Below are 26,494 nucleotides of genomic sequence, written 5' to 3'. Positions count from 1 at the left end.
ACAACACCAGGTGCATTAGCCGGTAACAAGGTAATGTCATAATTATGTGTGTCAGTACTCTGAGTAACTGGCTCATCTGACGGAAACGACACGGGAAGGAGTTGGGATACATCAATAGTGGCACCGGGAGTGGCATAGGGAAACACCGTCTCGTCGAACACGACGTCACGGGAGATGTAAATACGACCAGTGGAGCGATCAAGGCACTTGTAGCCTTTATGCATGGGAGTATAACCAAGAGACACACACATCCTAGAGCGAAACTCGAGTTTATGTGAATTGTACTTACGCAAACTAGGCCAACACGCACAACCAAAAGTGCGGAGAAAAGAATACTCAGGAAGCATGTTGAGGAGGCGAAACACGGGTGTGGCATGGTTGATAACAGGCGTAGGCATCCTATTGATGAGATAGCAAGCAGTAAGAAATGCCTCATCCCAAAACCGAAGAGGCAGGGAGGAGTGCGCGAGGGGGCTAGACCCGTCTCAACGAGATGACGGTGCTTGCGTTCAGCTATACCATTCTGTTGGGAGGTATGTGGACAAGACACAGGATGAGCAATGCGGTGCGCTGAAAATAAGCATGGAAACGGTTATACTCACCACCCCAGTCTGACTGAACAGAACGAACCTTAGCATTCAAGAGACGCTCAATGGTTTTGAAAAGTGTAAAAAAATGCTCTCAACATCAGATTTATGCTTGATCAAGTATATCCAGCAGTAACGACTATAGTCATCAATGAAGCTGACATAGTACTTGAAACCCCCGGAAGATGGCAAAGCAGGCCCCCAAACATCGGTATGAATAAGCTCAAGTGGTGATGTAGAAACACGGGTAGAATAATTATATGGTAAATGGTGACTCTTAGCACGCTGACAAGCATCACACACAGAGGACTCATTGTTTGGAGAGCACAACAATTTATTGGAGCTAAAATTGGTATGAACTATTTTATTTGAAGGATGACCAAGATGCCGATGTCACTGCTCGGTAGTCAGCCTAACGCCGGAAGACACATGACGTCCAGAGGTGACGGCGCGACTGAACGGAAGAGGGTAGAGGCCGCCACGACTCCTACCGTGAAGAAGAATTTTCTTCGTGAACTTGTCCTTGACATAGAAAAAGAATTTATGAAATTCAACAAAGATTTTATTGTCAGAAACAAGATGATAAACGGAGAGTAAATTAGTGCTAAGGTCAGGAACAAGAAGAATATTTTTGAGTTCAATAGGGGCGGATGAACCAGGTAAACGAGAGTGACCAACATGTGTAATAGACAAACCTGCACCGTTGGCGACTAGCACTTGGTCCGTGCCGTTGTAGCGCTCCTGGATGATCATCCGGCTCATGTCGTTGGTGAGATGATCCGTGGCGCCGGTGTCGAAGAGCCAAGGTTGACTGGGGCAGGTTGGAAAGAGGCAGAATTGCTAGCACGATTTTCGTCGTACTGAAACGCGTGGTTGTAGCATTGTTTGCACTGGAGAGCCTCATGCCCCCAGTACCGGCAAACTTGACAGCGTGGGCGCTCGCGCCGGTTGTTGCGCCTGTCACCGTCGTTGCCCTGTCATCCTCCTCCGCCGTTGCCACCACCACCGCCCCCTTGGTTGGGGCGGTTGTTACAGCGGGAGGCCTGCTGGCCGCCGTTGTACTAGCCGCCTCCGTGCGAGCCAGTAGGACGACCCCCGCCGCGGCCGTCGTTGGTAGTGTCGGCGAAGATGCGCCCCCCTCCACGGCCGTCGCCTTGCCGTGCCACGACATTAGCGGAGGTGGAGAACTCGGGGGCGAAGGCGTTCTACTCCTTGAGGGATTCGCAGGAGAGGAGCATGGAGTAGAAATCCGATAGGCTAAGGTTGTCAGCGCCGGCGGCTGCCAACACCGTGAGAGAGTGCTGGAGGGACTCGTACTGAGGCCTGAGACCGACGACGATGTAGTCGATCACCTCAGCATCAGAGAGAGGAGACCCCACCTGGGCCATGGCGTCCGCGAAACCCTTCATCTTGTGAAACTAGGCGGCAGCGGTGAGGTCGTTCTTCTTCAGCGTCGAGAGTTGATGCCGCATCTGGCGCACCCCGGCCCTTTTCTGCGCCGAGAACATGGACTCGAGGCACGCCCACACAGAGGACGCGGTGGTGCGGCCGAGGATCTCCTCCGTCTTGGAGCCGACGAGGATGCTGAGAACACGCTGATCCGTGTAGAACCACAAGGAGTACTCCGGATTGGGCTTGGTCACGGCCTTGGCACCGTCTCCTTCGGTGATCGTGGCCGGAGGGGCTCCATAGGAGCCATCCAGGAAGTCGTACCAGCCCTGGCCGGCGATGTTGGGGACGACCTGCGTCTTCTAGAGAAGATAATTGGTGCGATCTAGACGCACCGTGATGGTGTTGAGGTTCTGGCCGGTAGGGGCGGAGATGATGGCGCCGACGGGGATGGATGGTGCGGAGGACTGGGACGAGGTGCTCGATGTGGAGAGAGCAAGCTGCAACGCGGCGGCGGTGTCACCATCGCGTCGAGGTGCTGCGGCGGCGGCAGCAGCGGGGAAAAGAGTCGGCGGCGGCGGAAGCGCGTGCGCGAAACCCTAGGTCGGATCGACCGCTCTGTATACCAAGTCAAAAGGAATTATTTGCCGTGGTTAGCCCCAACCGGCTGGCATCTCTTTATATTGATTAGATCAACTTGTACAACAAGGAATACAATGGGTATACAACACGTACATGCATATATATATATAATACAACAATCGGTTCCATAGCCCGAGCAATCGGTTCGGATACCCTTACACCTGGGCCGAAGCTACCTATTGGGCATCCATGCTGACCTCGATGGCGCACCAAGGAAGTGACCTACTCCGTTACCCCACCAACAAGAGCCAGCACCCTACAACCATCTTGAGAGTCGCCACTTGGGCTTACAAACCTAAGCAAGCCTGCTCTGTTAGATAATAACGAGAAATAAACGAGACACGAGAGACACGGATTTAACATGGAAAGCCTTGCGGGAGAAAACCACGGACGTATGAAGGCGCAATCACTATGATGGAGGAGTATTACAAGCACGAGACGACAGAACACCTTAGGTGCGACTACATGGAGTATATATGAGGGCAATACATGAGAGTCCTTGTAGGACAAGTAAACGAGTTGTACTCGTACGCGTCGACGTCAAAACAAAGGCCCACACCGGTTGTAATACGTCTATTCCAACACAATATAATTTGATCACAATTTAACAATCTCCACCTTGATCCAAATTCCCTCAATTAGTTAAAGAAAGTAAATAATTCCATCCAATCAGCATAAACACCTTGTGCGTCAAAGTCCATAGGACTATTGAGAAGTATCAACTAAGCCTGGGCAAAGCTCAAACTTATTAGTAGGAACTGGCTTTGTCATCATATCTGCAGGATTATCATGAGTACTTATCTTGCATACCTTCAAATTGCCTTCAGCAATAACATCTCGAACATAACGAAATTTGACACCAATGTGCTTTGTCCTCCCATGATTTATTGGATTCTTTGTAAGATATATGGCACTTTGACTGTCAGAAAATATGATAGGGCAACATGAATCTCCACAAAGCTAAGTGTATAAACCTCTTAACCAGATAGCTTTTTTGCATGCCTCAGAAATAGCCATATACTCTGCATCAGTAGTGGAATAAGCCATAATAGACTGCAAAGTTGCTCTGCAACTCACAGCACAACCATCAATGGTGAAAATATAACCTGTGAGCGATCTTCTCTTATCCAAATCACCAGCAAAATCAAAATCAACAAAACCAACAAGTCCATCTCCAGTTTTCCTAAACTATAAATAAGCATTAGAAGTACCTCGTAGTAGTTGTGCTTAGTTTCGGCGTTCAATTACTGCGTGGATACTGCTGCATCTTGGTTGACATGGACATGCATGCAGCATGCTTTACATGTCCATCTCTCTCCATCAACAATAATTTTGGTTTTTCTCAGTTTTTACCAAGCCGACCGCATTATTTTCTATCTTGATTGGATTTTCTCCAGGAAGTACTCATTTCCCTTTTGAAAATGAGGACAATCTCGGCCTCTTTGATGCATACAAACATACTTTGTACCCGTCTATGAATTCCGTGTGTTGCTCCCCAACAGATAATTAGGATGCAAGCATAAGACAACAGGTCAAAGTTGGATATCCATATTTGATCGCCCATGCATGCGTCTAGCCGAGGTGCCACTTGTTTTTCCGAGGAAATGGCATTTTTTGCCAACATATTAAGGAGGAGAAAAATAGCAGCAAGCAGTTTATTTATATTTGGACATGCGTATAATTATGAATGTATTTATGTTAAAGTATATTTGGCCGGAAGTTACATAAGAAATCTTGACCATTTAATTCAGAAATATTTAATTAAAATAAATGTAGGAGTCTTGCTTTGTCTTTCTTCTATTCGAAAAGGAACTGTTCCTAAGATGCCAAGGACCCACACATCCATGTTGTGCAAAAGAATCTGTACGCACTCTCAAATGATGGTTTCATCAACCTACCAAGCAATAAAAGCTCCGTCATGAATTAAGATGGTCTCTTCGTGAAAGAGTTTTTTGTAACGTGCTCGTCAGCTTGGAGGCGGCTAGTCCTGAATATGACAAAGCAATTGCGTGTCTTCTGACAGGAAAGACAACTAGAGGCAAAAATAAGAAGGTAGATATGTGCCCTGGCATCCAAAGAAGAAGTTTGCCATGAACAAAGGAGCAATCGGTTCCGTCACCCAAGCAATCGGTTCGGATACCCTGGCACCAAGGTCGAAGCCGCCGCTTTGGCATCCATGCTGACCCTGAGGCTGCATGCCAAGGAAGTTGCCTACTCCGTTACCCCACCAACCAGAGCAAACACCCTATAACCATCTTGACAGCCGCCACTTGGACTTACAAACCTAATCAAGCCTGCTCAATCACGTGAGCAACCGGTGTAGGAGGCTCTGCTCAGGAGATGACGGACGACGGCCGCCTTAGGCGGCAGCATTGGCGTACGAGTCAAGATGGTGGTCTTGGAGCGTACGACATTGGCAAAATAACAATGACCATATCAACACCAACCATCTCATGACACCACACCACCAATATGTGGCATTGGCACAATATGTCTGTGCGGCCTACGACTCAGCCTGACGGGCGGGCCTGACCAATTAGTGACGACATTAAAGCGCTTAGCATTTATCATCAGTGTTTTTTGCACTTGTCAAAAAAATTTCGGCGTGGTGATTTTTGCAAAGTTTTGTAAAATGATGGTTTTTCGTGCATTTTACTCCTCCCCCTCAATTATTTGCATGCGGGATTCACGAATTAAAATGGGCCTCTCTCAGCTAGTCAGGCTCGGCTCAGAGCCTCATACCATGTTGTTGATTTCTGCAACGTACTGTAAGCAGGATGGTTTACTTGATTTTAGTAGTCTACTAGTACTAATTGAGGAACTGCTAAACAAAAAGTAGTAATTGATGAACAGGTTTACTATTTCACATCTAGATGTGAAATAGCTATCTTACATCTAAGTGCAGAGTCATTGGATTGTTTTAAGATTCACGCCCACACTTTTTTTCTGCCGCCGCTTCGCGCGTCCCTTCGCGTCGTTGGTTTTGTTTGTTGTCGCCCGGCCCGTTTCTGTTAGTGTGTTTGCATAGCGGGCCGCGCCGCTGGTTTTGAAGAGCCGATAGAGGGCGGCGATTCAGTTTTTCCCTTCCCCTTTACCTCCTCTTTCCTCGAAGCAGTCAGCCTGTTCCCCATTTTTGTCCCCTTCGACAGTTGCTTCTCGAGGCAGCGGCGACTACTGGAGAGCGAGAAGGAGAGGCAGACGCATCTGAGTGAGTTGCCTTTGTCTTTCCTCCCCCTCTCTTCTTTTGTATGTATGCGGTTTTGCTCATAGATCTGGAGATTTGTCTGTTCATCATTCTAGGGTTTGTGCATCAATGTGTCCTGTTGTGTGCAGGGTTCCTCACAGATTTAGGACACATGCTTCTTTTCTTTTTGTTTGTGTGTCCATCAATTTTTAGGTTTTTTTGTCCCGTTCAATCTATCTGATTGTTAGTAGGGTTGCTCACAGTTATTTTTAGCAGCGTACCCCTTTTGTTTGTGTTTCTGTTCATCTTTTCTAGGGGAGGGGTGAGGGTGTTTGTTCCTCTATGTGGGGAGGTGGGGATTTCGAAGTAGGTAAAGATTGGTCCAGTGTGTCACTGGTTAGTATATAGAGTTAGGGAGGTGGGGATTTTGCCCTTTTTCAGAGGCGGGGTGATTTTTTAGTGTCAGGGGTATGATCTATGGGGCAGACTTCATATCCCCTGCTAGATTGATGTTGTTGCATCAATCAACTAGGCAGATTTTTCCATGTTAAGGGTCTGTATGTTTTTTGTATGTTGAATTATACATTATTTTTTTTGTATGTCTTTAGTGAGCTTGTGGACTACTTATGGCAGGCTGAAATCAACTGTTCTAACAGTCTTGTTTAAGCAACTTTGGAAACAGAACTGAATATAAACAGAGGAGCAACTCACAAATGAATCAAGGTAGACCATCCGTCTTTTTAGTTTTTGCGTATCTTAATATACACAGGATTTTTTCTTTGTCATCAGTTCACGCAATTGTGGGAGCGGGTGGGGTTTTTCAGGTAGTGAAGTTTTTTTTCAGTGCCTAGAGGGTGTAGTTTTTGTGTATAGAGAGAGTCAGTGGAATGAAGGAGTTGATTTTCTGGATTAATGTCTTTGCTAGATTCAACGGCGGATTGTACATTGTTTATGCTTTTTCTAGATTTAGGGTTTAAATTTGTTAAGCAATTTTTTTGTCAGACCTAGTTTTCAATTTGTATCAAACAGGGTTTTCCTTTTTCTTTCTTAACTCTATATTTATGTGTTTTGTGACATTCTTTTCCATGTCAGGTGGTGGTGATTGTTGGGAGTGAGAAGGGAAGGGGAGGATAGCGGCAGTCAAGTACGTGGCCTTTTTTTATAGGATTTTTGTGGTTCTTATTTGTCCCCATCAGATGTAGTAAATGTGCTCTGTTTTCTTGTTAGTGTTCTTTTTCATTAGTTAGTCTTTTTTTTTTCGTTTGTCCAGTGTACCTAAATGTGGGAGGAGGTTGGGTTTTGTTGTAGTTAAGATTAAGTTGACAGCTGTGGGGGTATTTTTTGTGTGTGTAGAGGATTAGGGTAGGTAATTATTTTTTTTCTTTTTTGATTTAGCTTTTTTAGATTAAGCCGGTTTTGGTTCAGTTTTTTTGAAAGGTGCATAGGTTAAAGTAGTGTGTAGCAGTGGTTTTAAGCTTTGTGTGCTGGTGAGATGAAACAGGAAGATGATGCATCATTTTCTCTAGCAAGAACCCAAGATGACTGTGCACGTTGACAGTTTGGCCTCTTTTGATTGATTGCTAGTTGGTTCAAAACCCCTAACTCAAAGAGGCAGGATAGATAGATGGCCTCTTTGTGGTAGTATATGATTTATTTTTTTGAAGTATGGGCATGTGTGTAATCTGTGAGAAATTTTCATGACTTGATATAATCATGGTAGTAATAGATAGTCCTAGTATTGTAATCGGTCATGTCGGTCACACGATTAGTATCTGCTTTCTTTAGTCAATACTCGTGCTCTTGCCTTGAGACCTAGACTAGAGAAAGCAATGTCTAACGGAACCGAATCTGTTTTTTTTTTGCTCCTCTCATCCATGACCATGAGAGGATTTGTCAAGTCAACTGTGCTTAATTTTTTTTCTTCACGTATTCAAGTCATGTGTGTTACATAACGACTACTAACGTAAACCACATGTTTTGCTAGTCTGAATATTTTGATCAACACCTACCCATCTCTCCATGTCTTGTTCCATTTACATACACACTACTACATGGCAGGGAACTACAACTTCTTACTTTTTTACCACTTAAAAGTACCTAAACTTTTGTCCAGAGTCATCCCTACACACTAATATTCTCAGTAGGCAGCAGATGAGATTTTAAAGGGAGGGACCATATGTATGTATGTATGTATGTATGTATGTAGGAAAACACTCAAGATGATCTATTTAGTCTAATAGGTTCAGTTATATGCATAATTCTGGAAATCATATATATGTTTCTCTGCCACAAGTGGCGACATTATCTGCGGGATTCTGGTAAACAACTTTTTAACTAGGCAGACGTTGTATATACAAAATACTATCTTGTGCTTTACATGTAGCCATTGTCTGTTGCTTCTGCCCATACTAGTAGTAGGATGATGCAGTGAATTTTGCAAGTCTGTATTTGTTGTCGAGTTGCGAGCACAAAACGGAGAAGAGCAGTGGTTTTTTTGCCTGTGTTTTCTTTTTTGGATTTTTGCTGTTGGGTAACTATAGATGAATAATAATGTGTGGGAAATGATAATCACATAAACTAAAAACATTACAAGAGTTCTATTTACTAGTGGTTTAACAGCATTTTTCTGTCAGCGTAAGCATTAGTATGAAGCACCCCTCAGTTACTAGGCTGATGCAGTTTTTATATAGGTTATTATCAGGTTGTTTTTTTAGCATCCTGAAACACCAGTACGGCATCTTTTTATCTATATATTTGTTTTTTAGTTTGAAAAATATTTTTTGAAGGTCCCATCTAATATTTTTTTGTTTCTTTTTGCTATGAACCAGGATGGTGTGCCCAGTTTTGCTTTTGCTCATTGCGATGTGGGCAACAGCGAGAGTTTCAGCCTCGACCTTCAAACTAGGTTTTTGTTTGATGCCACTTGTAAGTCGACCCTCGACCTGCAACTGGATCTTTTATTTTATGCCACTTGCAAGTCGACCCTCGACTAGCAACTGGGTCTTCTATTTTTATGCCACTTGCAAGTAAACCCTCAACCTGCAACCGAGTTCTTTTGTTTGATGCCAGTTGCAGGCCAACCATCAACTCACAACTGTGGTCTTTCTCTAGTTGTAATAGCCCCAGTTGCAAGCCCACCATCGACACGTAATTGTGGGACCATAGTTTTTGTTTCATTTCCACTTGCAAGTGAAGCCTCGACTTGCAACTAGGTTTTTTGTTTGATGCCACTTACAAGTCGACCCTTGACTTGCAACTGGGTCTTTTTGTTTGGTGCCACTGGCAAGTTGACCCTTGACTTGCAACCGGGTTCTTTGTTTGATGCCTCTTGCAGGTCGACCCTCGACTCGCAACTGTGGTGCTTGTCTAGTTGTAATAGCCCCAGTTGCAAGCCGCCCCTTGACTTGCAACTAGGTTTTTTGTTTGATACCACTTGCAAATTGACCCTCGACTTGCAACTAGGTTTTTCGTTTCATGCCACTTGCAAGTTGACCCTTGACTTGCAACTGGGCCTTTTGTTTTATGCCACTTGCAAGTCGACCCTCGACTCACAACTGGGTTCTTTGTTTGATGCCACTTCCAAGCCGATAATCGACTCGCAACTGTGGTCTTTTTAATATCCCTAGTTCGAAGTCCACCATCGACCCGCAATTGTGGTCCCATAGTTTTTGTTTCATTTCCACTTGCAAGTGAAGCCTCGACTTGCAACTAGGGTTTTTGTTTAATGCCACTTGCAAGTCGACCCTTGACTTGCAACTGGGTCTTTTTGTTTAATTCCACTTGCAAGTTGACCCTCGAATTGTAGCCGAGTTTTTTGTTCGATGCCACTTGCAAGTCGACACTCGACTCACAACTGTAGTGTTTGTCTAGTTGTAATAGCCCCAGTTGCAAGCCGACCCTCGACTCGCAGTTGTGGTGTTTGTCTAGTTGTAAAAGCCCCATTTGCAACTCCACCATCGACTGCCAATTGCCGGCCCCTAGTTTTTTTTCATTTTCCAACTTGCAAGTAAAGTCTTGACTTGCAACTTGGTTTTTTGTTTGATGCCACTTGCAAGCCGACCCTTGACTTTCAATTAGGTCTTTGGTTTTATGCCACTTGCAAGTCGACCCTCGACTCGCAACTGGTTCTTCTATTTGTATGCCACTTGCAAGTCGACCCTCAACTTGCAACTAGGTTTTTTGTTTTGATGTCGTTTGCAAGTCGACCCTCGACCTGCAACTGGGTCTTTCATTTTGATGCCACTTGCAAGTCGACCTTCGACTTGCATCTGGGTGTTTTGTTTAATGCCACTTGCAAGTCAACCCTCCACCCGTAACTGGAAACTGGGCCACTTGCAAGTTTAATGCCACTTGCAAGTTGACCCTTGACTTGCAACTGGGCCTTTCGTTTTATGCCACTTGCAAGTCGACCGTCGACTCGCAACTGGGTTCTTTGGTTGATGCCACTTCCAAGCCGATAATCGACTCGTAACTGTGGTATTTCTCTAGTTTTTATATCCTGACTTCGAAGTTCACCATCGACCCACAATTGTGGCCCCATAGTTTTTGTTTCACTTCCACTTGCAAAGTGAAGCCTCAACTTGCAACTAGGGTTTTTGTTTGATGCCACTTGCAAGTTGACCTTTGACTTGCAACTGGGTTTTTTTTAATTCCACTTGCAAGTTGACCCTCGACTTGCAACCGGGTTTTTTGTTCGATGCCACTTGCAAGTCGACACCCGACTCACAACTGTGGTGTTTGTCTAGTTGTAATAGCCCCAGTTGCAAGTCGACCCTCGACTCGCAACTGTGGTGTTTGTCTAGTTGCAATAGCCTCATTTGCAACTCCACCATATTGACTCACAATTGTCGGCCCCTAGTTTTTTTCATTTTCCAACTTGCAAGTAAAGTCTCGACTTGCAACTTGGTTTTTTGTTTGATGCCACTTGCAAGCCGACCCTTGACTTTTTTGTTTTGATGCCGTTTGCAAGTCGACCCTTGACTTGCAACTGGGTCTTTTGTTTTGATGCCACCTGCAAGTCGACCGTCGACTTGCAACTGGGTGTTTTGTTTAATGCCACTTGCAAGTCAACCCTCGACCCGCAAATGGTTTTTGTTGTTTGATGCCACTTGCAAGCCGACAATCGACTCGCAACTATGGTGTTTCTCTAGTTGTAATAGCCCTAGTTGCAAGTCCACAATCGACTCGCAATTGTGGGCCGGCAGTTTTTGTTTTCATTTCCACTTTGCAAGTGAAGCCTCGACTTGCAACTAGGTTTTTTGTTTGATGCCACTTGCAAGTCGACCCTTGACTTGCAACTGGGTCTTTTTGTTTGATGCCACTTGCAAGTCGACCCTCGACTTGCAACCGGGTTCTTTGTTTGAAGCCTCTTGCATGTCGATCCTCGACTCGCAACTGTGGTGCTTGTCTAGTTGTAATAGCCCCAGTTGCAAGCCGCCCATCGACTTGCAACTATGGTATTTGTCTAGTTGTAATAGCCTAGTTGCAAGTCCAACATCGACTCGCAATTGTGGACCCGCACTTTTTTTTCATTTTCCAACTTGCAAGTGAAGCCTTGACTTGCAACTAGTTTTTTTTGTTTGATGCCACTTGCAAGTCGACCCTTGACTGGGAATTGGGTCTTTAGTTTTATTCCACTTGCAAGTCGACCCTCGACTTGCAACTGGGTCTTCTATTTTTTACGCCACTTGCAAGTCGACCCTCGACTTGCAACTGGGTCTTCTATTTTTTACGCCACTTGCAAGTCGACCCTCGACTTGCAATTAGGTTTTTTGTTTTGATGCCACTTGCAAGTCGACCCTCGACTTGCAACTGGGTCTTCTATTTTATGTCATTTGCAATTCGACCCTCGACTCACAACTGGGTTCCTTTGTTTGATGCCACTTGCAAGCCGACAATCGACTCGCAACTGTGGTGTTTCTCTAGTTGTAATTGCCGCAGTTGCAAGTCCACCATCGACTCACAATTGTGGGCCTGTAGTTTTTGTTTTCATTTCCACTTGCAAGTGAAGCCTCAACTTGCAACTAGGGTTTTTCTTTGGTGCCACTTGCAAGTCGACCCTTGACTTGCAACTAGGTTTTTTGTTTTGATGCCACTTGCAAGTAAACCCTCGACTTTGCAACCGGGTTCTTTAGTTCATTCCACTTGCAAGTCAACTCTCGACTCGCAACTGTGGTGTTTGTGTAGTTGTAATAGCCCCGGTTGCAAGTCCATCATCGACTCACAATTGTGGGTCCATAGTTTTTGTTTCATTTCCACTTTGCAAGTCGATTTGCAACTAGGTTTTTTTGTTTGATGCCACTTGCAAGTCGACCCTCGACTTGCAACTAGGTTTTTTTGTTTGATGCCACTTGCAAGTCGACCCTCGACTTGCAATTGGGTCTTTTTGTTTGATACCACTTACAAGTTGACCCTCGACTTTGCAAACGGGTTCTTTGTTTGATGCTACCTGCAAGCCGACCCTCGACTCGCAACTATGGTGTTTGTCTAGTTGTAATAGCCCCTGTTGCAAGTCCACCATCGACTCGCAATTGTGGTCCCGTAGTTTTTGTTTCATATTTTGCTCACTTAGCCTTGTACTCGGTCCAGTCAACATGAATGTTTCATTCTGCAATTTTGTTGGACAAAAACAACAATACGAATTTTCCTATTCGACATAGATGTTTTTTGCTACTATTATTGGTCTTCCAACATAAGTTTTTTTAGTTAAGTGTTGTATTTTTTTAACACTTTTTTTGTCCTAATGTTTACAGAAGTTTCCAGTTTCCTGATAATACCTCAGCACCAACAGGATAATGATCTGTGTGTGCTCAACCAAAAAATGCAGCCTGCACAACACAAAACAAAGTTAAGCCCACTCTTTTTATTTTTCAATCATCTGCTTTTGTTATATGAACCACATAAGTAGGATAGAATTTTTGAAGTGCTACACCCTAGATGTGTATTTGTTCAAACCTTAGAGTCAGCAGCTAGTAGCATTTCTGTGTATGACATGTTCCTGCCGAAGCCTTCATTCAACGCCAATACCTGCAATTTTTTATTAGTTCATGGGGGTTAAAATTTTGAAATAGATACGGTTCATACCAACTAGACAGAGAACATAAATTTCATGATTTTTTCTTCAAAAGCACCTTTACTATTTTTATTTGATCCAAAACAATAAACCAACTTACATCTTCTTTCTGCTGCACAAAACGGCCAACATGTTGACCAGCAAGTGGGTTTGATCTATTACTCACAAGATTCAGAGCAGCATTCGATGGTGTTGCCAACTCATAAACTGGAGTGGTGAACGAGTAAGGTGGAGTCATTTGCAGGTATTGCTGTCCACTGTCTTCCATTGAAAAAGCCTTGGTTCAAACATCACCGCTGGGTACTGGGATTGCACAGGATGCAATCAAAATTCATCAGTAAGTTTCAACTATATTTTTTTTGCTGTCAATTTTTTGTAATGGTCCCATGCGTTCTTTGTGAATAAGAGAATCATACCTCAGTTCCAATGTAGTCTCCTGTATGAATGCATTCTTTGTACAACATTTTAATATTATACTCTATTCGCACCAAAGTTTGTATGAAAATGGAGGAGCACATCCATAAGTTATTTTCCTTAGGGGTATCAGGCTAGCATTTTTTGTCCTACACTGTTCTGTTTCTCATGGATTATTCTACTTTAGTACTAGGACTTGTTTTTCTTTTTCAAAGTAGTTTCTCTCTAGATAAATGGAAACAAACGCACTCTGAATAAACTGGAACAAGGAGTTGTTTGATTATTACCATTATTCAGTCAACACACGTATTAAGCTGAACATATCAAAAACAAACAACCTATCTGACCATGCAAAAGACAGTAAAATGCAGTTTTTCTATGTTCAGTTTCTTAGGGCCAGAACAATTATTTTTCTGAAACTAAATAACACTTGTGCTAACTATGTGTTTTCTGAAACTAAATCATAGTGTGCTTGGGTCAAACATAATGATGTCTGTGTGTTCTTTGTACCTATGGTCTGCTTCGCAAGTTACTTGATCTGATTTTTTCTGAACTTCAGCATGCGTTAGTTGACCTCTGATAGTCTGGTGTGTGTTTTTCCCACAGATGAGGACTAGCATATGTTTCATAGAAAAAGAGAAGGATATTACAGGCGCACATGATCTTGGTAACCAAACCAATTTCCCAAGGTTTTACAATCAAAAAGGGATCTACAAAGGATCTACAAGGACAGTTTCTCTCATGTCAGACAAACGAACAAACAAGCCCAACACAAAAAGGCCCAGGGTGTGGGGGTAGTTGTACTGGAAGAGGTGGGCGGCCCACATACAAACAAACAGGCCGCCACAAACAAACAAGCGCCAATTGTGCGGGGTGATCGGAAGCAACCATGCTGGTTGTTTGTCAACAAGTGGGGACATATTACATGATGATGTCACCTTAGATGTGAGATAATATCTCACATCTAGATGTGACATAGAGAGACCCATTGATGAAACCGCTCAATTGTCACTATATCTGTATGTAGTTTACATGGATTGCATCAATGACGGATGCAGGTAATCATGAGGCAAGATACTCCAGTTTGTGTGTCCGTGCGGGATACACATGTTCACAGGAGACGTAGTGTTGTGTTTTGCTGCTATTCAATCTCCCCTGTTCTGTTTTGATTGATTCCAAATCTCTATTACATAGATTCACCGGGATCGATCGATGAGCATACATATGCACATATATCCATTAGACTCTACCATTCTATGCACGCATCGGAGTATATTAAGCCCCAAAAGGAGGCAATAATAACTAAGCTAAACCAGCGCCAGCCTTCTTCGGGCCGTCGTCGTCGAGCTCCACATCTCCGGCGCCGGCATCGTCGGACTTCTTGAACCTGTACCACCGTGCACAGATCACAAAGTAGACGAGGTTCACGGCGGCGATGGCGGCGGTGACCAGGTAGAATAGGTCCACCCTACCCTCGTCCAGGTCCTGCGCCAGCCAGTCAGGCTGACCGTCCCGCCCGCGCGTCGCCCGGTGCACCACCATCACCATCAGCCCGCTTGCGTAGCTCGCCATGGCGAACCCCAGGAAGTAGAGCGCCCCCGCCACGCTCCGCATGTTCTCCGGGAACTGCCGGTAGTAGAATTCAATCTGCCCGATGGCGCCGAACGCCTCCGACAGGCCCGCCAGCAGTTGCTGCGGCACCAGCCAGAAGCACGACATCGACGAGCCGACCTTCCGTCGTCGCTGCTCCACGGCCGCTGAGACCACCATCGTCGCCACGGACAACGCCAACCCGACGCCGATCCGCTGGAGCAGGGTGATGCCGCCCTCGCGCTTCGTGAAGCGGCGGAGCGCCGGCACCACGAACCGGTCGTAGACAGGGATCCACGTCGTGAGGGCGAGCATCTGGAAGACGACGAAGGAGCCCTGCGGGATCTGGAAGCTGCTGGACTTGCTGATCCGGCGGTCCATCTGCGCGGCCTGGAGCACGACGTAGGTGCCCAGCTGGGTGAGCACGATGAAGTAGACGATCCCCGACGACCACACCGGAATGATGCGCGCCAGGCACTTGACCTCCTCCACCTGCTGCAGCGTGCACAACCGCCATGGGTCTGCCGGCGTCTTCCCGTCGACGCACAACGCGTCGTCGGGGGTCCGCACGGCCGCTTTATCGAGGCACGCGAACTGGTCGGTGTATGCCAGCTTGGAGACGAGCTTACTCTGGTGCGGTGGGTCAAACAGCTCGGCGTCGCCGCGAGCCCGACGGAGGTGGCGCTTGCGGGCTGCGGCGACGAGGACTTGGGCGAAGCTTGTGAAGGGGCTGCCCTCGGGGCGTACACGGACGTAGAGGCGCGTGCCCATGAAGAAGACGGCGCATGAGAGGCCCATGAGCGCGGCGGGCACGGCGAGCCCTAGCGCCCAATTAACGTTGCTCTGGAGGTAGATGATGACGGTTGCCGAGAGCATCATGGCGACCGTGAAGGTGAAGTAGTACCAGTTGAAGAAGCTGGCGATGCCGCGACGACCGTCGGCGGTGCGCGGGTTGAACTGGTCGGCCCCGAAGGCGAGGTTGCATGGCCGGATGCCTCCCGCACCGACGACCAGGAAGAAGAAGGACACCAGGATGGCGGCGAGCTGGGACCCAGTGGGGCCCTCACACTGTTGCCCCTTGGACGCGCTGCACGCGGGAGGGTGGAGGGTGTGGATGGCGGCCGTGAGCGTGAGGATGAGCATGCCGACGAAGGAGGACATGGTGGCGGCGGCGATGGTGGTGTAGCGGCCGAGGTAGGTGTCGCTGACGTAGGCGCCCAGGACGGTGGCGAGGTTGCTGGTGCCGGAGAATACGTTGAGGAGGGTGGCGGCGTTGACGCTCGGCATGTGGTACACCGTCGTCAGGTACACCAGCATGTTCGACAGCGTGCCGATCGTCCCGAGCTTCTCGAACGTCTCGTTCCCTGCGATTACAAATCCACATTCACTCAGTTTGACTAGCTCAGATTAAATTCAAAAAACTAACGGTGTTCGACCAGAAAAGTAAAATGGAGGCATAGCAGCGCCTGTAGCTCAGTGGATAGAGCGTCCGTTTCCTAAGCGGAAGGCCGTAGGTTCGACCCCTACCTGGCGCGGTAACTTTTTTTTTGTTACTGGTGATTTCTTGGCTTAGTGTGTTATACGAGTGTTTAGCATCTTTTTGCAAGCGTTTTTTGCACTACACTAGTATAAAAAAAAGTTCTGTTTTGTGTGGGTAAATTCTGAAACTTTTAGCTACACAAGAAAGAGAAATGTGTGGATCCATAATACATAGTAGTATGCATATACATCCCATTTTCACGCACATGTTTTCCCATTTTGTGCGCGTGAGAAGATTTACTAATGAAATTTTACACGTATACATCGTTCATATCTATATGTACATGTGAATATGTTTTAAACTGTTTTTAAGTGCGCTAGTGGTGAGGAATGAGGAGGAGATATACATGGCATGGGCAGATATATAGCTAGCAGCCTTCTTGGACCTTTTTTGTTGTTGCGAAAAGCAGCTTTGTTGGAACTGTTGGCTGGGTGCAGACACATCACCATACACATGGCATGAGAGCTCGTTTTCATGGAATTGTGGGCACTCGTCGATCGTCAGGCAAAGCAAAGCAAAAGGAGGGCACATGTTGGCCTGCCACGGCACGCCATGGCAATATGTCGTTAGCTAGCAACAACTAGTAGCAAGCAAAGGTAAACAACTAACTGAATTATTGTCATCATCCGTCCCTACGTACTCCTGCCTTTACTGTTTGCCTTTTCGGCCGTAAACAACGAACTGGATTATTGGCACAAGAACAAGAAGGAGAAAACAGTAGCAAGTTCAGCAGGGTCCAATGGCTAGCTACTAGTGAGCAGGGCGAGAGATGCAAGGAGAAGATTTGAGCGTGACATGAGCATGCAGGGAAAATCAAAGGGAGCAGGCAGGTAAATCACCTATGACGTACGGCATGGCCTTCCATCCGCGGTGGTTGTGGACGGCGCCCGCCTCCTCCTCGCCGTCGCCGGCGTCCGAGGACGACGACCCGGCCTCCTCGGAGACGGCCTTCATCGCCGTCTGCTCCTTGCTCATGGCCTTGTGCTCCTCCTCCTCCTGCTGCTGCCGAGGCTTATTTGCTTCCATCGATCTCTTGCTCACTGAACACTACGCAAGCACCAAGCTAGCAGCTGGCGCACGTAGGTAGGTAGATGGTGTGGCGTTGCTTCTGAGGAGGGGAGGAGATGCTGGCCGTATATATAAGCTCAGCTTCCAGCCAGAGTATGGGATCTTGCTTCCAAAGATACTTTTCAGAGAGACGGAGGGAGCAAATTAAGTTTCTCTTTCTCACTCAATCTCTCTCTCTCTCTCTCTCTCTCTCTCTCTCTCTCTCGGTAGTGAAACGGGGCCAGCTGCTGCGTGTACATTCATACAGTACAGAGACGGGAAGAAAGCAACGTGCGTGATGAGCAGAGAGAGACCTCCGTGTGGTCGTTTTTCTGAATGGGGCCGGCGTGCCATAAAAATGCAGCTAGCTGTAGCCTGCCGGAGGCAAATCATTGAGGCAGCAACGGTAGAGGGTCTTTGCTTCTTCTCTCTTCAAAATGAGGTGAGGTCTTTGTTCGGATATCAGGCAGTTTTTGATTATAATCTTGATCTAATTAAATTAGCAACATCACATGATTGCTTGTACGGCAAACCGCATAGACAGGGACTAGCTAGGAGGAACATTTGATATATACTCACATGGACCAAAGACGCGTGCCAACAGAGAAAGGTTCAGAACATATAAATTCACCGGAACTCCCATGCAACAACATAGTCGGCCATCGTCCGCCGTAGAGAAATATAAGTGGAAGCACGCGGGCAAACGTTAAAGATGTACCCTCTCCGTTTCCAAATAGATAACCCAATTATATACTAACTTTGTAGACTCTATAAAGTTAGTATAAAGTTAGGTCGTTTATTTTGAAACGGAAGGAGTAGTATAGACGATGGTGTTCAAGACAAGGTGGTCGTCTAGCGTAGAGGAAGTAGTGGAAGCAGACAGACCGACGTCGAGGATGTAGTCAAATTGTATACACGGATTGCAGACAGACAAACGTCAAGGTGATATTAAACGAGGTGAGGAGTGTATAGGCTGGATTGCACGGGCGTGCAACACGACAAGGTTGCTAGCTAGAGGGAAAGCAAGGATGGAGGAAGAAGAGAGGGAGCAGCTGGCTGGCTGGCTACTGCGCGTTAGAGTGAGTGAGCCAGAGTAGATTGGATTATTGCACGTGATGCAGACACACCCATGTGAACCCTGGGATGAGATTCAAGTGGACCGGTCCTAGATCGGCCGGCTCCACGTCAAGCAACATGTCGGCCGTAGCACGTACGTCTGAGCTGTTTTTATATACTCACAAGAGTTAAAACAGCTCCTGGCTAGCTCTTTTTCAGAAATAATGGTGAAAATCAATGTTTCATACAGAAAATATAGATATCCACCATAGCGTGTATGCATTTAATACATCGGCGAATCTTCTCATCCACTGTTCAAGAATTCATCCGATTAACCAGTTAACTTGCCGATTAATCCTTACTCGTAGGGTCATCGAGTAGCCGATAAACCAAAAAATCGTCCGATTAATTGATTAAATGGCCGATTAATTTGCCGATTAGCCGATTAATCCCCTACTCGCTAGCCAACCGAGCAGCTACCAGTTAACGATTTTCTCAACAGTGTTCTCATCTGTGGTGTACATATAGGAAAACAAATATCTGGACCAAATCACAGCTTCGCGTACCACAATTTTATATTTTCATTTGCGGCCTACAAACTAATGTATCCTTTCATAAACATTTTTAACATGTGTAAAATACATCCATCCATGTCTGCATAATCTTTTTGAAGTAACTGTAATTATTCTTTTACTCTCTTCGATCCATGTTACTTGTAACGAGTGTATATTGATAAATAGAATTATTAGGTCATCAGGCATACAAATTGAAAGGGCATTCCAAGGGACGTACTTGGATGAATCAGCAAAATCCTGTACAAGGTGCCATAACAATTTACGACCAAATATTTCCCAAAAAAGGGAGTCGTCTTGTCGTGAAATTAGAAAACACAACGCATGGTGCAATCTTATTAAAAAATACATCATAACTAGTGAACAATGTTTTTAGTTAATAAACCTTGACTTTCACCCCGCTTTATAAATAAAGTCAACACAAGTAGTGAGCAATTAACCCAAAAAAAATAAATTGTGAGTAATTAAGACCCTGTTTGTTTGGGTTTATATTCAGTTTTTACAATTTTTTGTTTGTATAAGCCCAAACAAAAAGAGCCTAAGGGAAGGAAAATATGTGCCTAGAGTATTAGGGAAGACGTAAGAGCATCTATAGCCGGATATACCAAATCTGGCCACTCAAACGCCTGCAAATGTGTCTGAACGCGTCCACTGACAGTGACCGGGAAGCCTTTAAGTTTCCTTCTCTCATTCGAATACCTCATAGTTCATCCCTCAAAGCCATATAAACCATGCAAAGAAAACATGTACGTAGTACGGAGATCAACTAAACCTACACGACACTACTTGTAGCCATCGGAGATGTTCACTATCTCTGTTCGAAACTCCGGGTACATGGGCAACAGACACGACTCTGGCTCCTCGTCGGCCTCCGCCTCCATCTTTACATCCAACTCGTTGAAAAGCAAATGAGTCTTCGCATGTTCTTGCACGCCAGTTGGACTCCACGTATGCCTCATCTTGGATGGACTCTAGGATAATGGTCTGCTCCGCCATATCCGCCGCTTGGATGACCTCAAACTCCGCCATGGTGAAGCCCGCAACTGGTGCCGACTCCTCTTCCGTCTTAGCCACCTCCTTCGGATTCGGATCCGCCCCTTCCATGGGCTCCGGCTGCTGCTCCCCCTCCTCTTCCTCCTCCTCCTGCTCCTTCGGCTCCTTTGAGTCCGGAGGCAGGCCGACCGCATCCAGGAGGCGTTCCTCGCCCGAATCTCCTCCTGGATATGGAAGTGGTGCTCCGGCGTTAGCATAGTGTAAGTGGTCTTCTTCTACGGGGCCATGATGTTGGCGGACGGCGAGGAAAGAGGGACACAGAGACGAAGAGAAATGGATGGGCTCAGATTGGCGGCACGGAGAGGGAGGACAATGATGTGGCTAGGGCTGAGGGATGCCGTCTGGCTTAATTAGCCAAACACTAGTAGAAAAAGGGTAATTTGTCCCGGTTCATAAGGGCCTTTAGTCCCGGTTCTTATACGAACCGGGACTAAAGGCCCTCCACGTGGCCGCTGCGTGGAGGTCCACCTTTAGTCCCGGTTGGTGCCACCAACTGGTACTAAAAAAACTTTTATGCTTTATTTATTTATTTTTTGAAATTTTATTTTTGAAAAAAATTCCCGAATTATTTTAACCTCTAATCTCTAATCAGCCCTCATCACTGCTCAATTTAACATCTAATATCTAATCACCCCTCATGATTTCAAACCATCTAACTTCCCGAACAGTCACCCATCCTCTCACTACCCCGGCGTTAGCATAGTGTAAGTGGTCTTCTTCTACGGGGCCATGATGTTGGCGGACGGCGAGGAAAGAGGGACACAGAGACGAAGAGAAATGGATGGGCTCAGATTGGCGGCACGGAGAGGAAGGACAATGATGTGGCTAGGGCTGAGGGATGCCGTCTGGCTTAATTAGCCAAACACTAGTAGAAAAAGGGTAATTTGTCCCGGTTCATAAGGGCCTTTAGTCCCGGTTCTTATACGAACCGGGACTAAAGGCCCTCCACGTGGCCGCTGCGTGGAGGTCCACCTTTAGTCCCGGTTGGTGCCACCAACTGGTACTAAAAAAACTTTTATGCTTTATTTATTTATTTTTTGAAATTTTATTTTTGAAAAAAATTCCCGAATTATTTTAACCTCTAATCTCTAATCAACCCTCATCACTGCTCAATTTAACATCTAATATCTAATCACCCCTCATGATTTCAAACCATCTAACTTCCCGAACAGTCACCCATCCTCTCACTACCCCAGCCTGAGCACGCTTAACTTACGGGTTCTATTCTCCCTCGTTTCTAAGTCTGCACTTGTTGTTTTCCTGACAATAGTAAGATGTCAATCCTATTAACCCTCAGGAGTTTAGCTTGAGCATGAAGTCACACATTTCGCTGTTTGAGTTTGAAACTATCGTTCTAAAAAACAATAATTATTTAGTAACACAAATATTTCTTGAATTAGTAGTTTGACCATGTTGGGGAACGTAGCATAAATTCAAAATTTTCCTACGTGTCACCAAGATCTATCTATGGAGTCATCTAGCAACGAGGGAGGAGTTGATCTACATACCCTTGTAGATCGCGCGCGGAAGCGTTCAAGAGAACGGGGTTGATGGAGTCGTACTCGTCGTGATCCAAATCACCGATGATCCTAGCGCCGAACGGACGGCACCTCCGCGTTCAACACACGTACGAAGCAGTGACGTCTCCTCCTTATTGATCCAGCAAGGGGAAGGAGAGGTTGATGGAGATCCAGCAGCACGACGGCGTGGTGGTGGAAGTAGCGGGATTCCAACAGGGCTTCGCCAAGCGCTACGGGAGGAGGGAGATGTGTCATGGGAGGGAGAGGGAGGCGCCAGGGCTTAGGTTGGGCTGCCCTCCCTTCCCCCCACTACATATAGGGACAAGGGAGAGGGGGGGGGGGGCGCAGCCTTGGCCCTTCCTCCAAGGAAGGGTGCGGCCAAGGGAGGAGTCCCTCCTCCCCAAGGCACCTCGGAGGTGCCTTCCCTCTTTAGGACTCTTCCTTTCCTTTGACTCTTGGCGCATGGGCCTCTTGGGGCTGGTGCCCTTGGCCCATATAGGCCAAGGCGCACCCCCTACAGCCCATGTGGCCCCCCAGGGCAGGTGGCCCCACCCGGTGGACCCCCGGGACCCTTTCGGTGGTCCCGGTACAATACCGGTGACCCCGAAACTTGTCCTGATGGCCGAAATAGCACTTCCTATATACAATTCTTTACCTCCGGACCATTCCGGAACTCCTCGTGATGTCCGGGATCTCATCCGGGACTCCGAACAACTTTCGGGTTACCGCATACTAATATCTCTATAACCCTAGCGTCACCGAACCTTAAGTGTGTAGACCCTACGGGTTCGGGAGACATGCAGACATGACCGAGATGACTCTCCGGTCAATAACCATCAGCGGGATCTGGATACCCATGTTGGCTCCCACATGTTCCATGATGATCTCATCGGATGAACCACGATGTCAAGGACTTAATCAATCCCGTATACAATTCCCTTTGTCTAGCGGTACGATACTTGCCCGAGATTCGATCGTCGGTATCCCGATACCTTGTTCAGTCTCGTTACCGGCAAGTCTCTTTACTCGTTTCGTAACACATCATCCCGTGATCAACTCCTTGATCACATTGTGCACATTATGATGATGTCCTACCGAGTGGGCCCAGAGATACCTCTCCGTTTACACGGAGTGACAAATCCCAGTCTCGATTCGTGCCAACCCAACAGACACTTTCGGAGAAACCTGTAGTGTACCTTTATAGCCACCCAGTTACGTTGTGACGTTTGGCACACCCAAAGTATTCCTCGGTATCCGGGAGTTGCACAATCTCATGGTCTAAGGAAATGATACTTGACATTAGAAAAGCTTTAGCATACGAACTACATTATCTTGTGCTAGGCTTAGGATTGGGTCTTGTCCATCACATCATTCTTCTAATGATGTGATCCCGTTATCAATGACATCCAATGTCCATGGTCAGAAAACCGTAACCATCTATTGATCAACGAGCTAGTCAACTAGAGGATTACTAGGGACATGGTGTTGTCTATGTATCCACACATGTATCTGAGTTTCCTATCAATACAATTCTAGCATGGATAATAAACGATTATCATGAACAAGGAAATATAATAATAACTAATTTATTATTGCCTCTAGGGCATATTTCCAACAGACCATTGTTTGACCAGATTTGACCAAAATTCAAAAAAATTGAAATAATTATTTAGTAACACTAATATTCTTGAATAATTATTTAGTAACACTAATACTTCTTGAATAAGTAGTTTGACCAGATTTAACGAAAATTAAAAAAAACTGAAATTTAAGCATAACTTTTTTTCCTTTTAGAATTTGAGGATTCTAAAAATTTGCAAACATGCCATCGGCCGTCAAAACAGGATGCGGATTTTCGTGCTGAACATTTTGATATATTATACGTTTTTTTCTAACATCGTAGGCAAAAGTTATAGGCGTTTTACATTTTCCCTACACTTTTTGCAAAACATGTCTAAATTTAAGTTTTTAAATTTTCCTAACTAGTAGATGTAGTAACATAACTACATCTCAAAGGATTTTAACTTTTGAAGTTTTTATCATTTTCTTTTGCTTTTTGCAAAACTGGAAAGGCGATAAGGGGGGGGGGGGGGTAGGGGGGGGGGTAGGATTTGAAAATTGCACCATTAGTACCGGTTCGTGACACGAACCGGTACTAAAGGTCTAACCTTTAATACCGGTTGGTGCCACGAACTGGTACTAATGCCTCAACCCCATTAGTACCGGTTCATGGCACGAACCGATACTAAAGGTCTAACCTTTAGTACCGGTTCATGCTATGAACCGGTACTAATGGGCATCGCACCCTTTAGTCTCGGTTCGGGGCACCAACCGGGACTAAAGGTCCCATTTGAACCGGGAGTAATGTCTGTATGGTGCCCTAGCCGCTCGAACCGGGACTAATGCTCACATTAGTCCCGGTTCGTAATGCAACTAGTACTAATGCTCTTTTCTGGCCGAACCAAAGCCCATTTTTCTACTAGTGAAACTTTGGCCTCGGGCAATCAGTCGCGGCGCCACACATTGTTCACACCCTCACCGGAGGAGACGCCCGTTAGACCGTTGGGTTTCCAGGGCGATTCCTTGGGGGACCCGCACATCAGTCCGACTTGATGGAAGCGTCCGGTCACGCCAGAGCGTCTCCATATCCGCCTCAGATTTGGGCTGGATATGAGGGGTGCCGGTCAACCCGGGCGTTTCAGTCCAGTTTAAAGCATCTAGATGGGTCGGATTTTTTGACCAGCCAATGACCGGACGGCCCATCTGAACGTTTGAGGCGCCCGACCGTAGATGCTCTAGCAATACCAACTAGCTAGGCGGCTCCCGGTCTTTGACCATGCGCACAGATATATAGCTAAAGAACAATATTAGTTAACAAACTCTAACTTTTGTCTGGCTTTATAAATGACGCAAATATAACTAGTGAGCAATTAGGGGAAGGAAAACATGTACATATTACCGCCAAAGAAAAACATGTACATAGAGCATTAGGGGAGACGTCTCTAACAGTACCAACTAGATAGGCGGCTCCAAATCTTTGACCAGCATCGATAGATAGATTGGATAACGCCTGTCAGCTTTCAAGTATTTTGCTCCATGCATGCAGGTCTCTAGTTTCTAGAATCTGATTAATTAGAGCATGAAACATTGGTCGTCGACACCTGTCCGACTTTGCCCCCTTATCATTAGTTCATGATCGAGTGGGGTGAGTGCATTTTCTTTCGGCTGTGAGACAACGATCGATCATGATCGTGCATAATATGCATGATTTCTCTTCCTCCCGATCATCTGAAGCTGGCTACTTCTCTGCTGCTCTACCTCTATGCAGTTTTTTTTTGAAAAGGGGGCTCCCCAGTCTCTGCGTTAGAGTGATGCATACGGCCATCTTATTAACCAAATAACAAAAGGTGTCAACAAGGTCCCAAAGTCTCCAGTTGATAGAAGGAAAATGCAGCTCACACAGAGCTTAAAAAGGCTAGATACACAAACTAGCCAGGAAAAGATGCCAGAACCGGCTGGCTAAAAATAGATAGGTAAACTAATTGCCTATCCTATTACATGACCGTCATCTAAACCGGTTGAAGATATCCCGAGTTACCATCTCCCAACGGATAGATCCAGTAACCAAACGCTCACGGGCCTTCATCGGAGTGAATAGCGACCACGAACGGATCACTGCCGTAGCTCGGAAAATAACCTGTAAAAAATGAATCAGTGATGTTCTATTAAAAACCAAATCATTTCTGCAATTTCAGATAGTCCACAACAAAGCGCAAACTCCAACCCGAATATGTCTTGCTAAGTCAGGCTCAAACCCATTAAGCCATGTCCCAAATAATGCATTGACCGAAGTCGGTGGAGTAATATTAAAAGCAATATGGACAGTCCGTCAAAGGATTTTGGCCAACGGACAATTAAAGAATAAATGCTTAATCGTCTCATCCCGATCACAGAAATTACACCTAGTAGGTCCTGTCCAATTACGCTTTATCAAGTTGTTCTTTGTTAAAATAACTTGTTTATGGACAAACCACATAAACACTTTAATTTTTAAAGGAACTTTGACTGCCCAAACATACTTGGAAGTTGGAATGGAGTTCGAATTAATAACATCAATATACATTGATTTAACTGTAAATACTTCAGACCTAGTCAACTTCTAGCGTAATTCATCGGGTTGGTGAGAAAGTTGAATGTCCATCAGTCTCCTAACTAGATGAAGCCATTCTTCCCAACGATTGCCCGCTAGTGACCGTCTAAACTGAATATTAAGGGGGATAGATTGAAATACCGTTGCCACAAATACCTCACGTCGTTGAGCAATCCGATATAAAGACGGATATTGAATGGCTAAAGGTGAGTCGCCAAGCCAAGTATCCTCCCAGAAACGTGTACTTGCACCGTTTTCAATAACAAATCTCGTCCTATTAAATATTGATTGTTTGACTTTCATTAGTCCTTTCCAGAAAGGCGAATCAGTCGGTCTGACTGTGACCTGGGACAATGTTTTAGTCTGGAGGTACATGCTGCGGAGGATCTGCGCCCACATGGCCTCAGTCCCGGAAGAAAGCTTCCACAACCACTTACTAAGAAGGCATATGTTCTTGACTTTAAGATTTTTCAATACCAAGACCCCCTTGGTCTTTCGGTCGACAGATGATGTCCCATTTAGCAAGCCGGTATTTTCTTTTAAGATCATCACCCTGCCAGAAGAAACGCGGCCGATAGAAGTCCAGTCTTTTCCTAACACCAACTGGGACCTCAAAAAACGATAAGAGGAACATAGGCATACTCATGAGCACCGAATTAATCAATATCAAACGGCCTC

General features: G+C 45.8%; 1 protein-coding gene, 1 long non-coding RNA gene and 1 other non-coding gene across 5 annotated transcripts; 2 read left to right on the top strand and 1 right to left on the bottom strand.

The window, feature by feature from the left end:
- Nucleotides 1-5,607: 5,607 nt before the first annotated feature.
- Nucleotides 5,608-14,461, top strand: LOC123101936 (uncharacterized). 3 transcript variants are annotated; one of them, XR_006448663.1, is made up of 6 exons: nucleotides 5,608-5,826; nucleotides 6,436-6,525; nucleotides 6,895-6,946; nucleotides 8,631-8,727; nucleotides 12,555-13,211; nucleotides 13,895-14,461. It is a non-coding gene; the product is annotated as an uncharacterized lncRNA (long non-coding RNA). The 3 variants fall into 3 exon arrangements; XR_006448665.1 differs by having other exon boundaries at nucleotides 5,664-5,826; nucleotides 6,411-6,525; XR_006448664.1 differs by lacking the exon at nucleotides 6,436-6,525 and having other exon boundaries at nucleotides 5,652-5,826.
- On the bottom strand, nucleotides 14,316-17,680 carry LOC123101935 (protein NRT1/ PTR FAMILY 2.11). The gene is made up of 2 exons (XM_044523180.1): nucleotides 17,258-17,680; nucleotides 14,316-16,242 (listed from the first exon to the last, which is right to left on the bottom strand). Exons 1-2 carry the CDS (start codon nucleotides 17,442-17,444, stop codon nucleotides 14,591-14,593), a joined length of 1,839 nt encoding a protein of 612 aa, XP_044379115.1. The 5' UTR covers nucleotides 17,445-17,680; the 3' UTR covers nucleotides 14,316-14,590.
- On the top strand, nucleotides 16,341-16,413 carry TRNAR-CCU (transfer RNA arginine (anticodon CCU)). The gene has a single exon. It is a non-coding gene; the product is annotated as a tRNA-Arg (tRNA).
- Nucleotides 17,681-26,494: the final 8,814 nt, after the last annotated feature.

Source organism: Triticum aestivum, chromosome 5A (assembly GCF_018294505.1).
Source record: "Triticum aestivum cultivar Chinese Spring chromosome 5A, IWGSC CS RefSeq v2.1, whole genome shotgun sequence".
Classification (NCBI taxonomy): Eukaryota; Viridiplantae; Streptophyta; class Magnoliopsida; order Poales; family Poaceae; genus Triticum; species Triticum aestivum.
Note: the sequence above shows the minus strand (reverse complement) of the source record. Positions and strands in the feature narration are given on the sequence as shown.

Coding starts and splice junctions, on each gene's coding strand:
- LOC123101935 (XM_044523180.1), bottom strand. CDS start 17,444: ATGGAAGCAAATAAGCCTCGGCAGCAGCAGGAGGAGGAGGAGCACAAG. Junction 16,243..17,257: donor GGCCATGCCGTACGTCATAG/GTGATTTACCTG, acceptor TTGTAATCGCAG/GGAACGAGACGTTCGAGAAG.